A 16,465-nucleotide genomic window follows, 5' to 3' on the forward strand; every position below is an offset into this window, starting at 1 on the left:
AAAATCCCCCATTTCGCTCCAGCAAAAGTTACAAGAATTAAAAAAAAAAAAATATGAAGAAAAATGTTTCTTTTTTTTTTTTTTACATACTACGTATCCCTGACCACCACCACGCCAGTCATATGATGGCATTGTACTGCACTAGTGACAGCATGTAAAAAAAAAAAAAATGTATTTCTTAATTTTCCAAAAAAGTGACAAAAAAAGTAAAACTTAAATTTTCAACTTGTAAAGTTGGAGATGTAGTAGGAACTGCATAAGCCGATGCCTCCTCTGTAGTACTTGCTCCTGTCCCATGATGATTGATACCTGCACCCCACCTCTTATGCCAGCTAGCAGTTTCCAGAGTGGTGCCAGTAGCGGGAAAGGAGATCTTCAGGTCTGTATGAAGCAATACACTGGGCATAATGGTATAGGGCTGCTTTCACTCTGATGCTGTTTAGCCACACTGCTCCAGTGTACCTGCAGCTTTCCTGTGCATTAGCTGCGCTTAGCCATAGACTTCTATTATATCCTGCATGGTTGGTGCACTTTTTGAATGCAGGAGCTCTGGTGTGCTTTCAGAAAGTGCACCACACCTGCAGGATACCATAGAAGTCTATGGCAAAGCACAGCTAACCCAGTAAAGTCACAGATACACTGCGCTGCACCCATGGTGCAGGTAAACCACAGCACATCAGTGTGAAAGCAGCCTTATAGGGGGTACGGAATAGTAAGGGTTAATTTACATTTGTAGTTTGGGCGGTGGTAAACCCCCATAGTTAGGACATGTTTACCACCCCTGCCCCAACTGCACCCCTTTAGCTGCAGTGGCCACAGATGTACACATGCCGCAGCAGGAGTTATACGCCCTGTCATGTTGGTGGATGTAGCACCTGCCAAGCATGACCCATTCAATGAATGAGGCCACTCTGCAAGTCCCCTATGACCTTGTGTAGTACAGCAAACAAAGAGTTAAAGCAAGTAGCGTTGACGCTTTCTCACTACCTGCTTTACACCTTGCACCCCACAGAAGCATGCAGTTGTGGGGGGCGCTTGCAGAGTGACCCATTTAATTGAATGGGTCAGGTTTGGCAAGTGGTAGCACCCACCAAAAGCAACAGGGGCCTTAATTCCTGCTGTGGCTTATGTACACCTTTTGGCTGCTGCCTTAGCAGCTAAATTGGGTAGTGATTTGGGGCCGTAAATACGCAAATCATCCGCAGGCTTTTACCACTCCCAACTTTGTGTGAACGAGCCCGAAGGGTGCCGCTGCCAATTGCAACCAAGGGCTCATTCACAAGTGCAGCAGACACTGCTGCTCCTCGGAAAACTGTTTGACAGGTGGCGAAGAGACGATATGTTGCCTCCTCACCACCTAATTTAAACCAAAGATTGCCGTGCAATGCATGGGATTGCAACATGGTAGTATGGCAATTGGAGGTTTAAATCGGGTGAGAGGTGACACTGTGCCCAGTGATCTTTGACTTCTCCCATGTTGTTCAGGTAGATCTTCACCAATTTAGGGTGGCCTACCCCTTTGCTATGGGCTGTTTTTTCAAAGGGATTTCACAGCAAACTAAAGCATGAAGATATTAATGAATGGGTGAATTGAAGGTAGGGCCAAAGCTCTTCTGGTCATACTTCTCCTGTGAGTCACAGGAGTTCACTTAGTTCTGCACACCTGTGACCCATATTCAGCAGACGGTGAGCTAAAGTCCGCTGTCAGCTGATGTCATGGTATTTTTCTGCACATGGATTATTTTTAGGACCTGTGTCGACAGGCTAATGTTTGCATCAGAAATGCTTCTATCCGCATACACATCTGAGAATGCAAAAGCAGCTTGAAGCAGATCAGAATAATTCTGAATAAGCCAAAAAACAGTTCAAAATGATGCCAAATGTAGACTTCTCAACATAGGCCAAAGTCTATTGATGTTGGCCACTTTAAGCTGACAAACTTGGGGGAAGCATACATGTATTGCAGAAATGCACTGCATGTTTTTTTTCTGTGTGTGTTTATTCATGCATATTTCTTGCATGTTTTGATGTGATTTTCAGGCATTTTCTACGCATTCCATTTTGATGTCTATAGGGACAAACACGCACCAAACGAAGTGTCTGCGCCTTTTTCCAACATGCATTGAAAAATGTGCTGCATAGATGTTAACTAGCCACACAGACAATAATAGGAGCCCTATTGTCATGCATTGCCTGAAGTAGGGGTGAACCAATGTTTTTTTTTCAGGGCTGATACAGATTGTGTGGCTGCCTTTCAGGCTGATGTAAGGTGTCCATATTCTGTAAATGTAAACTTTTTATTTTTTACACTGTCCTTTTTACACTTTTATTTTTTTCATCACCGTTATTGCTGTCACAAAGAATGTAAACCTGCCTTATGAATAGGCAGTGACAGGCACTCTTTATGAAGGGATCGGGGGCCAATAAGACCCCAAACCCCTCCTCTGCACTTGTAAGTATTCAAAATGTCAAAATCTATGTTTGTAAATATTTCTATTTTTTAAAACTGGCATCTTTAGGATGCCATTAATCCGGAAGTGATGTCATGACATTGCTTCTGGGTTACTAGATCCGAGACCCAAACAATGCCGATCTGCTTTGTTCTAATGTTCGGCCAGCCGGTGGACCAAAGTTGAATAGTGACCTTCCTATAGGTGTTGGCCATTTATGTACCTAGCTGGAAATACTCCTATAGATGGCATAGTGTCCTGTCGTGCCTTATTGTTAGGACGTTGCAAAATACAACACTCCAAGCTAATTCACACTCCCTGTCATTCGCTTTTTCTCACCTGTCGCAGTAGGTCTGAGCTCAGAGTTGCTGCAATGGAGGAGATGGAGGGGTTTTAGCGTTCGCTCCTGTGATGGTGGGGGCTGGGGGTGTCTTAGCCACATCTTGGCAACAAAGCACAATAGGATGATACCATCTTTTGGGAGTTTTTCGGCCAGGCTTTAGGAGGTATGACTATGGCCTATACTTATAGCAAAGGAGTTGTTCAAATTTAATAAAAGCTAAGTACACTTTGTTTTTATCTACAGGCGCCCCTTTTCTGCATAGTTTGTTTTTTGGTAAAGGTGAAGTAACCCTTTAAAGTAAACCTTTCCTGAGATAAATATAAGGGCTGTCATTGCTGACTTCTTTCTGAAAATGCTAGCTGATTGGGAAGATTTGAGTGTTTTGGGCTTTTTTTTATTCTTAGAAATTAATGGAAACGCACCATTCGTGCGTTTTTTTAATTTTTTTGTTTGTTTGTTTTTTATTTTTTGTTTTTTGTTTTCTTCACATTCGTCCGATTTTTTTCTGCTGAAATTAAAAAAATAAAATGTTAATATATGAATAAATGTAAAATGCACAACGAACTAAAAATCATCATAAATAAATATGTAATAACACATAAATAACCCCTAAATTTAAAAAATATTTAAGTTGTATGATGATAAAATAACACCCAAACCGGAACAAAAAAAATTATAAAAAAAATAAAATTATATATATATAGATATAGATATATAGATATATAGATATATATATATATATATATATATATATATATATTGGATAATTGTGTGTGTGTGTGTGTGTGTATATATGTGTATATATATATATATATATATGTATATATATATACCTGGGTATTACATAATTTTATATTATAAATTATTTTTGTGTTGGGGTGTTTAGTTATTAAAATTTTTTAAGGGGTAGGGGTTTATTATTACTGTATTCATTTATTCATTTTGTTTTATTTGTGTATTTTGTTTATATTTATTCATGTAGTACCCTAACGAAAAAAAAAAAATAATCCTAACTTTCACTCTAATCCCTTTCCCTATTGAAAAAAATAACAATACATGAATAATAATAAAATACGAAATCGTAGCTAATGAAAAAGCTGAAATACCTAGCAGCAAACAATGCAACAGTTGAGTTTTTTTTTTATTAGCCAATAGAGAAAACTTAAAGCAGAGTTCTACCCTTAAGTGCTCGGAACCCTCAACCCCCCCTGGCGGTGTCATATTTGGCACCTTTCGGGGGATGGGGGTGCAGATATCTGTCTAAGACGGGTATTTGCACCCACTTCCGGGCATAGACTCCCACGGGAGTCTATGCCTCTTCCTGTCCCACCGCGCTGTCTGCTGGGAATAACACGGGTCCCAGAGACAGCGCGAACCATTCCCATTGCGCTGCGCGACTCGTGTATGCGCAGTAAGGAACTGGGAAGTGAAGCCGCACCGCATCACTTCCTGATTCCCTCACCGAGAATGGCGGCTGCAGCATCCGAGAGCCGAGCGATTGATTGACCTCAGCTGCCCACATCGCTGGACCCCAGGAAAGGTAAGTGTCCATTTATTAAAAGTCAGCAGCTGTAGTATTTATAGCTGCTGGCTTTTAATCATTTTTTTTGGGTGGACTCCCTCTTTACGTTCAAAAACTCTGCAAGTGGCACATAAAAACACACCAAAAACACTCAAAGAAGCTCAGATTGAGCAGTAGCAGTCTCTAGGTTTGTTTAGGAAAGATTCCTTTTAGGGCTTATTTACACTTGCAGTCAACTTCAACACACATTGAAGCGCCTACCGCTTCAACATGCTTTTTTGAGTTTAAGTTTTTGATGCATTTGGGATGCTTTGTGGAAGCTTGGCAGATGCTGTGTGTGTGTGTGTGTGTGTGTGTGTGTGTTTGTTTGTGTTGATATCTCATACCTGCAATACCTCCAAAACAAAGTGAGGCTAACGCTGAATTAAAGCGTCTCAAAAGCTGAAGGTGCTTTAAGCGAGCTTTGTCATAGACTTCTATGGAGGCTTAGAAGGCGCTTTGAAGTACCACTAAAGCGACATAGGGTGTGATTTTTAAAGCAAAAGCAAAGTGTTAACAGGACTGTAAACGAACCATTTTATTTAGTGACCGAGGCTTTGACTGGCGTTCAGAGAGCTTTAAAAAAAAAAAAAAAAAAGCCTGTCCGAAGCCATGTTTTAAAGCAAGTGTAAGCAAGCCCTTAAAACGTTTTCTGGACCTTCTCACAAAAAATACGTCTGATTATTATGATATTCTTTATATATTTACCAACATACTTTCTAAGCTGGTGTGGCCCTTGTGGCCACTCAAAGATGTATTCTATTCAGCTGAGTTTACGGTTTCCTTTGCGTTTTAATGTGCCTGTTGTAGACCAATTTTCTGCATGTGCTCCATAATGCTAGAAGTAGGTGTGACAGTCCATATTCTCCTGGCTTTCAAGCTGTTATTTACTCTAGGCTGTTTGCAAAGTGTCAGTAAAATTTACAAAGATCTGGTTCTTTTTGATCAATTGATGAACAGAATTTCTAACTCCTAACTTTATAGTCTGTCATTTGTATCCAATCAGGCAAGCCCCTATCCTGGGATTGTATGGTCTGCTTTAGACTTGCCACTTATGTAGTGTAAGGGCCTGCCTGTTTGGAACCATATTAACAAAGATATACAGTGTGTGTAGGGTGTGTATTATTATTATTTATTAATATATTCTATATTAATTGTGCTTGTAGTGTGATGTTTGCCCATGACACATACCTTTTTGGTGTAGGGTACATTCTTCAGAATGCATTGTTGGCCAGAGACTTATGTAGGTGGAAACCAGGAAGGGGATTTCCATCCTACTAATGAATCAGGAATGTAAGAGAGTTGCTATTTGACCTTTTTTATAGAAATTCCTCAGGTTCCTTAAATGAAACTGTCATTAAGAACATTGTATTTACTACAGCTTTTTTTTTTTATGTGTTTTTTTTTTTTTTGTAACATTTAAGCACTTCATTACAGAGCACTTGTACCACCTTTCAGCCCAGGCCAATTTTCAGCTTTCAGCGCTGTTGCACTTTGACAACTGCACAGTCATGCAACACTCTACCAAAACTACATATTTATTATTTTTCTCACACAAATAGAGCTTTCTTTTGGTGGTATTTAATCACCACTGTTGTGTTTTTTTTTCTTTTTTGTTTTGCAAATAAATAACTGTTGTTCATAAATTTTAGCCTAAATATATTCTGCTACATTTGCTGAAAATAACCCAAATCGGTGTATATTATTTAGTCTGTGTGAAAGTTATAGAGTCTGCAAACTATGGTATACACCTGTGTATATGAAAATGTTATCAATCCTGATGTACTGGTGGCCTATGTCATTTCTTGAGGTCCTAAAATGCCAAGACAGTAGAAATCGCCCCCAATGACCCCTTTTTGGAAAGTAGATAGTCCACGGTATTTAGTAAGAGGCATGGCGGGTTTAATTTTTTTTTATTTTGTATTTTTTTTTTCTATTATTTTTTTTATGTTTTGGAAAATGCAAGAAATGTTAAAAGAAAATGTCACAACTGTATTTTTTTCAGGGACACTGGCTGTTTTTTTTTTTTTTTTTTTACACGTTTGCTTTATAGCAGTGCATTTCATTGCTATAAGCAAGCATTTTACTGGGTGAAAATTAGCTATGATTGGTCAAAGCTAATCGCATGGTACAGATGGGCTGTGATTGAGCCCATCTGTACCATGTGATCAAATTGACCAATCGTAGCTAGCAACACAGTTGTACAGATTGGATGGCATGACAGAAAGCCATTTGTTGTATACAAATGTTATGTGACCTGCTGTGATTCGTCATGGCGGTCACATGGTACTGGCAGCGAGCCCGTACACTGATCAGTCGCTGCGCAGGCTCGTGCTCTGGGAGAACGTCTCATGATGTCCACCTGGATAGATGAGAGGACGATCCCAGCATCATTTGGCCATAGGCTGGGTGGAAACTGGTTAATGATCCCTCTTCTTTATCTTTCAACCAAAACCTATTTTAGTTTTAGGATATAATGGAGAATTTTTATAGCATCTGTCAGATGTTTTTCTTTGTACATTGGACAATACCATCTACAAGGACAAATAGGCCAAATTTTCTTCACTTTTAACTGTTCCTTGTTCAGGACAAGTGACAGAATTGGTGCTTCAGAAAACCATGATTAGGATTGTAGAAATTTCCAGGCATTCACTACAGATGGAGTAGCTCCAAGTAGTAGATGTTTGTATTGTACGTCCCATGGCATTTCTATTACAGTGAATGGGAAAAGTCCTGCAATTGGTGCATCTCTGTAAAGGTGTGTATGGAGTAAACCACAAACTTCAATAGCATTTTTGTTAACACAATCGTTGGCAAGAGCCTTCGCTTTCACAAGACAAGTCCTGAAAAAGTTGCTGCCTGATATAAAGTGTACACAATGATTATTATAATCATGCCTTTACTTTTTCTTCCGAAGTTCCACAGTATTCATAATTCTGGCAAAGAAAAGCATAGGCTGGGTGAGAGTTTCAGGAATGCAAACATCCCATCATTTCACTATGCAAGTGAACTTCTGGTCTGGACAGGCCCATCAATGGGAATGTGATGTTTACATTTTCCATTTATTTACCCTTGCAGATGTGAAGCCTCACAGTGTTCCTGTCCCAGCTCCCATGGAGATTCCCATGGCTGCAGGTTCAGAATTCTCAACTTCAGCAGGTTCACACCCTGGTCAGCTCCCTCCACCCTACCAGCTGCTCAACGTCCCACCTTTAGAACCTGCCAACAGCCAAGAAGATCCCCAGGACTATCTGCTATTAATTAACTGTCGAAGCAAGAAACCAGAGCCAACAAGGTAAACATATCAATTTTACAATGCTGATGAAAACATTTGGACATTGTCTTAGTTGTATTTATAGTACTATGGCGCAATCGCGGAAACCACTATGTGCAGGTAAAAAGCATTATGTTGGGGTGTGTGTGTGTGTGTGTGTGTGTGTGTGTGTGTGTGCAGTTCCTTGACATTTTCCTCTCCTGTTACACCAAAAACATGAATGTATTTCATTGGGATTTGACCTGATAGACCAACACAAAGTGGCACATAATTATGAAGTGGAAGGAAAATAAATGTTATTTATTTGTAAAAAAAAAAAAAAAATGTGAAAAGTGTGGCGTGCATTTGTATTCAGTCCCCCTGAGTCAATACTTTGTAGAACCACCTTTCACTTCAATTACAGCTGCAGGTCTTTTTGAGTTTGCCTCTACCAGCTTTGCACATTTAGAGTGAAATTTTTGCCCATTCTTCTCTGCAAAATAGCTCCAGCTCTGTCAGATTGGATGGAGAGCATCTGTGAACAGCAATTTTCAAGTCATGACACAGATTCTCAATTGAATTTAGGTCTGGACTTTGACTGGGCCATTCTAACACGTGAATATAGTTTTGATATATTCTAAACCATTTCATTGTAGCTCTGGTTGTATGTTTAGGGTTGTTGTCCTGCTGGAAGGTGAACCTCTGCCCCAGTCTCAAGTCTTTTGTAGACTCTTATAGGTTTTCTTCTAAGATTGCCCTTTATTTGGCTCCATCCATCTTCCCATCAACTCTGACCAGCTTTCCTGTCCCCATTGAAGAAAATCATCCCCACAACATGATGCCGCACCATGTTTCACGGTGGGGATGGTGTGTTCAGAGTGATGTGTGCAGTGTTAGTTTTCCACCACGCTTAGCGTTTTGCTTTTAGGCCAAAAAGTTCAATTTTGGTCTCATCTGACCAGAGCACCTTCTTCCACATTTTTGCTGTGTCCCCCACATGGTTTCTTGCAGACGGGACTTCTCATAGCTTTCTTTCAACAATGGCTTTCTTCTTGGATCTCCTCCATAAAGGACAGATTTGTGGAGTGCACGACTAATAGTTATCCAGTGGACAGATTCCCCCTCCTGAGCTGTGGATTTCTGCAGCTCCTCCAGAGTTACCATGGGCCTCTTGGTTGCGTCTCTGATTATTGCTCTCCTTTCCTGGCCTGTCAGTTTAGGTGGACGGCCATGTCTTGGTAGTTTTGCAGTTGTGCCATACGCTTCCCAATTTCGGATGATGGCTTGAACAGTGCTCCTTGAGATGTTCAAAGCTTGGGAGATTTTTTTTTTAAAACCTAACCTTGTTTTAAACCACAACTTTATCCCTGACCTGTCTGGTGTGTTCCTTGGCCTTCATGATGCTGTTTGTTCACGAAGGTTCTCTAACAAACATCTGAGGGAAATCCCAAATAATAATATAATAATAAAATCCCAATAAAATACATTTTATGTTTTTGGTTGTAACATGACAAAATGTCAAATTTCAAGGGGTAGGAATATAATAATAATTTTCTGATATGCCATCACTCGCCAACAAAGGCTTACACAGCTTGAGTGGTTCTCACAACAACTAAGGTTTGTCTTTACTGGAAATTTCATATTTAAAATGGCTAAAATAAGTAGGGCTGAAACAACTAATCGATTAATCGACAACTAATCGATTATAAAATTAATCGATTACTATTTTCATAATCGAATAATCGGCCACTAACATAATGGGGTTAACAAAAAACTAAAATTAGTACTTTATAGTACAAAAAGAGCAAATCGCTACTGTAAATATTACTTTCACTGTCCCATAGTAAAACATTAACCCTTTACAGTAGCGATTATTTGCTCGTTTTGTACTAATTTTAGTTTAACCCCATTATGTTACTAAACATATCAGACCTGGGTCACACCTGTTTTTTGGTGCTTTTTTTCAGAAACAGACTACAGTTCATTTACATGGTTTCCTATGGGACACGTTCACATCCATGATTTTTTCAGATGCTGCGTATTTGGAAAAGACTAGCACTTTTTTATTTATTTTTTAACGCAAAACGGTGCAATTTTGGTTTTTTGGTTCAATATATTTCAATGGAGAAGCTGCAGAAAAGCATGTAATAATGCGTTTTTGTGGCAATTTGTGTTTTTTAATCTGCCCAACAACAAATTGGCCAAAAAATTATGTAAAAATGCAAATTGCAGCAAAATTACTTTTTTTTAAGGTTATTAACCGATTAATCGAAACAATAATCGGCCAACTAATCGATTATGAAAATGATCGTTAGTTGCAGCCCTAAAAATAAGACTGATTCCTGACACCATGTTGAAAATAGAAGCAATCGTTTACATGTCTTATTCAGTATTATAAAAGCAAAAATTCTTATCTATGAGAGTTAATTGTAAAATTGTATAAATAAAATCTAGCAATAACACAATGGCTGTTTTTTTTAGTTTTGGATAGAAGGGGAGAGGGATGAGAATACCTGTCAGTTTTTATTGTTGTCTGTGCCCCTGTTAAGGAGATTCACCCTCTCTGTCCTGTTTACCATTATTTAAAGTAAAAGAAAACCCCAAATTTTGAGTGGTCCCCAGGAAAGTAATGGAGGGAAGATCTTCCAATGGGGCACTAGTTCTGGGGACCTGTAGGTCCCAAGAGAGATCATGCATTAGAAGGGTTTACCCCTCACTTTTTTGTTTTGGCTATGGAGCAGGAAGTGAAGATAAATCTCCCCTATAGACAACAGAGGCAAAAATAAACCTTACAAGGGTTAGAACCCTCCCTTTCTCCAAAATGAAAATTGCCTATAGGTCTACTTTAGCTTGTAGAGAAGTAAACAAATGTAACAGGACGTCTACATATAGCTAGCAGTTGCTAGTTGTACTCAACTGCACTTGTTTTGTAATGTTGTAAATGTTTGCGACTCAACCACTAAGGGACTTCTTTAGTTGTAATGAGTGTTAGGAATGTATATACTACTGGGATGAGCAGCCAAACATCTTTACAGAACAAGCCCATTTGAATAAACGAGTCCCTGTGGGTTGTTTTTTTTTTTTTTTTTTTTTTTTTTTTTTTTTTTAACTGTTACTATTTTTTTCAGAGGAAGGATGGCCATCGTTCAGCAAATTCAATGCCTATCACCTATCTAACAGCACTTCCTGATCATGGAGCTTTTCTGTCTCCTCCCACTGCCCATAAATTCTAGTTATAGTGATGGCCAGTGAAATGTGTAGGGGTAAAGAGGGGGTGGGAAATCTTGATCACTACCTGAAAGTGTCTGAGCTTTAGGCCCCTTTGTCGTGGAGTGGATCCGTCCGAGCGGAATCTGCCTGCTCAGTGGGGGATCTCTCCGCTGGGTAAGGTGGACGACAGGTCCTGTTCATTCCGCTTGACAGAGCGGACAAGGACAGAGACTGTTCTCCTCTATGGGGGAGTTGGATGGAAAAGGACTGGATGTCCATTTCCATCCGATCTGCTGGACGGATGCCGAATGCGCCATATGTCTGTTTTCAGCAGATTTTATCAGCTGCCAGGCGGGTCCGCTGACATCCGCTTCCCCATAGAGGTTAACAGGTGGCCCGATTGGGTCCGCCTGAAAAAAGGACAGATGTATGATCAGTTTGATCATGTGAAAGGTGCATAAGGGCCTGTTCAAACTGCAGCGGCATGCATAGCAATTTGGACTGCATGTTTAATCGCATCAGACAGCTTCCCCCCCCCCCTTTTTTTTATTATTATTATTATTATTTTTTTTAACAAACTTTATTAGAAGTCTATAATGTGACATTTCATTCACATCACTGCACAGAAGTAGTTTTGCTGCTCTTCCCTGCATTGACATGAGGCACTACTGAGCAGTGTGCTGCGATATATTAGACAGCCATTTTGCGTAATACTGCGTTCTAATGTGTGCTGATAAGTGCAGCCATTTTCTATTTCTCACACAGACCATCAGTATTGTATACTTACTACTGTTCTGGCATAGATTGGAAAATCTAGAATTCTCAGTACAAAAGTGGCACTCCTAAGGCCCCTTTCACACTCGTGCCACCTAAAAGTCACGCAATTTTGTTGTGATTTAACTGCACTTTTTTGCCACGATTTTGATGCAACTATAATCTTAAGGTCTGTGGACCTCAAATCACATCAAAGTTGGACCAAATATGAATGGTACTCATTGGAAATCGTAGGGTACGACTTGTCATTCGACTTTGTAGTTCCAAGTTATGGGACAAATCACAAAAGTGAAAAGGGCCTAAACAGTTGCTTGCATAGTCTGGGCCAGCATTTACGTATACTATGTATCACACATGTAGAAGTTATGATATTACAATATTTCCTTGTGTTATGAAATTCATGTTGGCTTCTTCATTCCTTTGTAAATTCTGTTGATAAATCAGACAAGGCTCATCTGTCACATCAGAAGAGGATTATCTACTGCTGGAAGATTTTGAAAGCAAAAAGATCTGTTGGCAGTGAGTTTGAGGTTACTGCAATGGAAATTGCACCTTGCATGTGTTTTTTGTATCACACACACTGTGGTTTGAAAATGGCTTTGTATTAATGAATTTTATATGAATTCCATCAGCCATTATTTGTCACCTATTCATTTTAGAATTATTATTTTTTCTAACAGAGCATGTTTATGCCTTCAAAATCTTGAATTTATGTATACTAAAGACATCGAGAGACCATTTACACCTTTTGTGTTTTTAGTGTGTTTTTCATTGGAGAGGCATTAAAGGGGTTATAAACCCAAAACTTCTGTCATTGTCTGCCCAGTTTTACTCACCTGAGCCCGTTCGTTCCCTCGGCAGAGACGCGCTCTTCCTCTCGGCCTGTTGTCTCGGCTATTTATTGGATAGATTTATAGCAGCGCAGCCATTGGCTTCCACTGCTGTTCATCAAATCCAATGACGCGTGCACCAAGTTCTGCTTTCAGTGTGAATACACGCAGAAGCCGGACTCGGGAGCACGCCCGCACGGGTATCCACCAAGGAGAGCGCTTCTCCAACGTGGACACCTGTTGTGGGGAGGAGCTACGAGTGCCGCCGGGGTGACCTGAGAAGAGGACGATCGGGATCTCTCTGTGCAAAGCGAACTGCACAGTGGAGGGAGTTAAGCATGACATGTTTGTTTTTTGTGTTTTTTTTATTTATTTTTTTTAAACGAGGGTTTACAAACCCTTTAAATCAATGGCCATTGCAACACGTCATTGCACGTTGCAATGTACTCTACGTGTGCCAATGTCCATTGACATGTGTTTTGATACATTTATCCTTGATTTCACACAATTTCATGCATTTCTATTCATTTCAATAGATTTAGTAAAAACCAGTTTGAAGCCAGCCAAAAGAAAATAAAATCTAATTTTAATATCCTACTTTATATAATGAAAGACCCACGTCTGCTTCTTTTTTTTTTTTTTTTTTTTTTTTTTTTTTTATTCATCTTTTCTGAAGTCTTCAACCTGATGATTCAGCTTGGTCCTCTTTACTTAGACTGGCCAGCCTTAAAGTTGCAGCACCATTGCACAGCTCACTAAATCTGCAGAATGAAACATTTGGTGCAGCTGTGCATAGTAGCCAAACTGCTTCTAACTTCAGCTTGTTCAGTTAAGGCGTTTGTTACCCCCAAAACTTTCATATTCCTGATGTGCTTTCTGTACCATGTACTTGTAGTTGTATGAGAGCGTATCCTGTTCTCTGTAATGCTAACTTCATGTGAAATCCCTGGTGTTCATGCCAGTCCTTTAACAAGGGGGCCCCCCAAAGCCCAGCCCCCCACCCTATGTGAATGAGTATGAGGTACATCATACTCCTACCCATTCACCTGAAAAAGTGTCAAAACAGCAGTTTTTTTCTTTTTAATTTGGCTGAAGCTCCCCCTAAAGATTCATACCAGACACAGTGCCTGGTATTGTCGGGGATCAAAGTCGGATCTCTGTTCATTGAAGTCGGACTTCAAGTCGTAGGGCAAAGTCGGATCCAGAGTGGTACGCCTGTCGCGTTGTACCAGTGCAAACCCCCCAGTGTCATTTAAACCAGAAGATTGAGAACATTTTGCCATCGAGAACAGGTATGGCGCGTTATATCTAACAATTAAAGGTAAATATTGTAGCCTCAGTTCTTTTGCTTTCTTTTTATTTTCTTTCTTTCTTAAAGCGGGGTTCTGGCTGCAAAGTTTTTTTTTTAAAGGTCAGCAGCTACAAACACTGTAGCTGCTGACTTTTAATAAGGACACTTGGCTGTCCAGGGAGCCTGCGATGACGGCCCCTCTGAGACCGACTGGTCCATCGGATAAGGTGCCATTCCAACTAAGGGAAACTGGCAGTGGAGCCTTGCAGCTTCACTGCCAGTTTTGGACTGCGCATGCATGAGTCGCACAATGCTTTGTGAATAGCCAGCTTGTATTCTGGGACACACACGGGTCCCAGAAGACAACAGGGGGCTCGCTGCAGAATAGGATGTGATGTCCTCCACAGCGGCCCGGCTGGATCAGAAGTACTTCCAAAAAAGGTACTAGAGAAAAGAAAAAAATATTTTTTTAAATATCCAAAAACAAGGGGTAGAGAGGTGGTCTTTCGTTTTAAAACCACCTCTCAAAATTGGGCGGAACTCCGCTTTAAAATACAAAGCTTTAAAAAAAAAATTTCCCCAGTTGATCACCCTTTTTTCCTTTTTGATAGCCTATTGTAACATAACTTTATAAGTAATATAACTTTATATGACAGACCTTCTTCCGTGTGGGTTTTTTTTTTTTCTAACCATTATATTTTAACAGATGACTGTCAGTTGAAGTGCATTTATACCACAGACTGTTTATTTAAAAGTATAATATATTTCAAACAATTGCTCTTCTATTGTATGCTGCACGTCCACGTTTTTTTTTATTATATATTTTTTTTATTTTTATTTTTTTACTAATGTGTTGTTGATTATCTAATTGACATTGAATTTCGAACACATCTCTCCCAAAGCATTTTTCTCTTGTGCTATTCTCATACAACAGAGAAGAGGGGATTACTGTACATCTCCCCTGTTTTTTGTTACATACCTAGTTTTTAAAAGAGATGATGGCATTGATGTAAGAAAGGTCCGGGATGAGACAGGATTTTATTCTCTATTAAGTAGCACATTAGACAAATGTTTGTCACTAATAATTTTGCTTGTCATTTGCAGCTTTTTAATAACAAATGTTGCTTGGTTTTCATTAATCAAGTGTTTTTAATAATATTTTTTTCTTTATATTTCCTTAGTATCAAATATTGAAATCGGTATCCTCTAATTATGTATTGTTTTCATGATTGCAGGTCTCTCGTAGATTCGGCAAAGTCTTTACCATCTGAAACGGACTGTAATGACAATGTTGCCACTCACAAGAGTTCCTCCTCCCACAAGCAAGCCTTAAATGGATATTACCAACAATCAAGTGTTTATGACTCTCCATCCCGTGCTGGCTCCTCTTCAGAGTCTAGTTTTTACAACCTCCCCAGAAGCTATTCACAAGATATTTTGCCAAAAGCGGTGTCTCCGTCTGCTACGGACGTGGACGCAGATCAGAGTGTTTTTAATATGTCTGGAGCCTCCTTATTAGAATCGCAACTGAGGCAGATTAGTGTAAGCTATGACATTCCTCCTAGTTCAGGAAGCACTTATCAAATACCTAGGACTGTGCATGAAAATTCCTTGGCACAATCTACTTCAAAATTAGAGACACTTACAGATGTTCCTCCACCTAGACCACCAAAGCCCCATTACTCCTCAGAGCGTTCCCCTGCAGAACACAGCCTAACCCGCACTGCCTCAGAGACTGACAGCAACTACAGTGTTCCCACAGGTGGAATTGCATCATCGCGTAGTAATACAATTTCTAGCTTGGAGCTAAACAAATACAGGAAAGGTAAAGATGACTTTTTGGTTTTATCTGAGTTTTGTTTTCGGTTAGGGGAATCACTGCTGCATATGATCATTTTGAATGAATTTCTGTTTTTGGTTGTTGGTTGAAAGTTTTGTAAACCATCAATGACAATATAGCCATTTAAAGAAAGGGTTAGTTGCACACATTTGCAAATATGTCTAAGCCGCAGTACCTACGTCAAGGCTCCCCTGTATACTGCAGTCTTAAACTCTATAGTTTTAAAAGTCTCCAAATTGGAGCACATATAGCAATGGATAAAGGGCAGGTTTGCCTTCTCTCCTCGACGATTTAGTAGCATGGGAACCTGTGATAATGTTGTGGTTTTTTTTGGGGGGGGGGGGGTTTCGGTCTCGGTGACTACTGGTGAAAAGGTTAGAGAAAGTATCTAAAGCAAAACAAATTAAATATGGCTGGGGTTGGGCTTTAATAGGGAACAGAGACCCCCTTGCTTTGGTCACAGCTAATGGGATGTTTTGGGAACTCCTCTGATGTTTTGTAGTCTCCAAGATATGTCAGCCATTCCACCTGTCAGCATCTATCAAGAATATTAATATCATCCTTGGATAGACAGACCCTCTTGTTGCAATCAACTACTGCTGTAATTTAGAATATTAAAGTTTTAAATGAATTTCAGTAATTGAATTCAAATAGTGAAACGCATATTATATTATATAGATTCATTACACACGGAGTGATATATTTCAAGCATTTCTTTCTTTTAATTTTGATTATTGGGGCTGAAAACCCTAAATTCAGTATCTCAAAAAATTTGAATATTGTGAAAAAATTCAAATATTGACACATGGTTTCACACTCTAGTCGGCCAATGAACTCAAAACACCTGTAAAGGTTTCCTGAGACTTTAAATTGGTCTCTCAGTCTGGTCCAGCAGGTTACACAATTATGGGGA

The 16,465-nt window shown here is 39.6% G+C and overlaps 1 protein-coding gene across 5 annotated transcripts in view; it reads left to right on the forward strand.

Annotated features, from left to right (window-relative positions):
- GAB1 (GRB2 associated binding protein 1) overlaps window positions 1-16,465 on the forward strand; it is a 132,120-nt gene that overhangs the window by 87,917 nt on the left and 27,738 nt on the right. For 3 of the 5 annotated variants that reach the window (XM_077476964.1, XM_077476966.1, XM_077476968.1), the window contains exons 3-5: window positions 7,433-7,649; window positions 12,036-12,110; window positions 14,948-15,537. In XM_077476964.1, the coding sequence (XP_077333090.1) occupies window positions 7,433-7,649; window positions 12,036-12,110; window positions 14,948-15,537 (882 nt within the window). The remainder of the gene's footprint in view (window positions 1-7,432; window positions 7,650-12,035; window positions 12,111-14,947; window positions 15,538-16,465) is intronic. The other 2 variants (XM_077476965.1, XM_077476967.1) reach the window with 1 other exon arrangement.

This window comes from Lithobates pipiens, unplaced genomic scaffold (assembly GCF_037356315.1).
Source record: "Lithobates pipiens isolate NorthernLeopardFrog02 unplaced genomic scaffold, aLitPip1_a1.2 Scaffold_13, whole genome shotgun sequence".
Taxonomy (NCBI): Eukaryota; Metazoa; Chordata; class Amphibia; order Anura; family Ranidae; genus Lithobates; species Lithobates pipiens.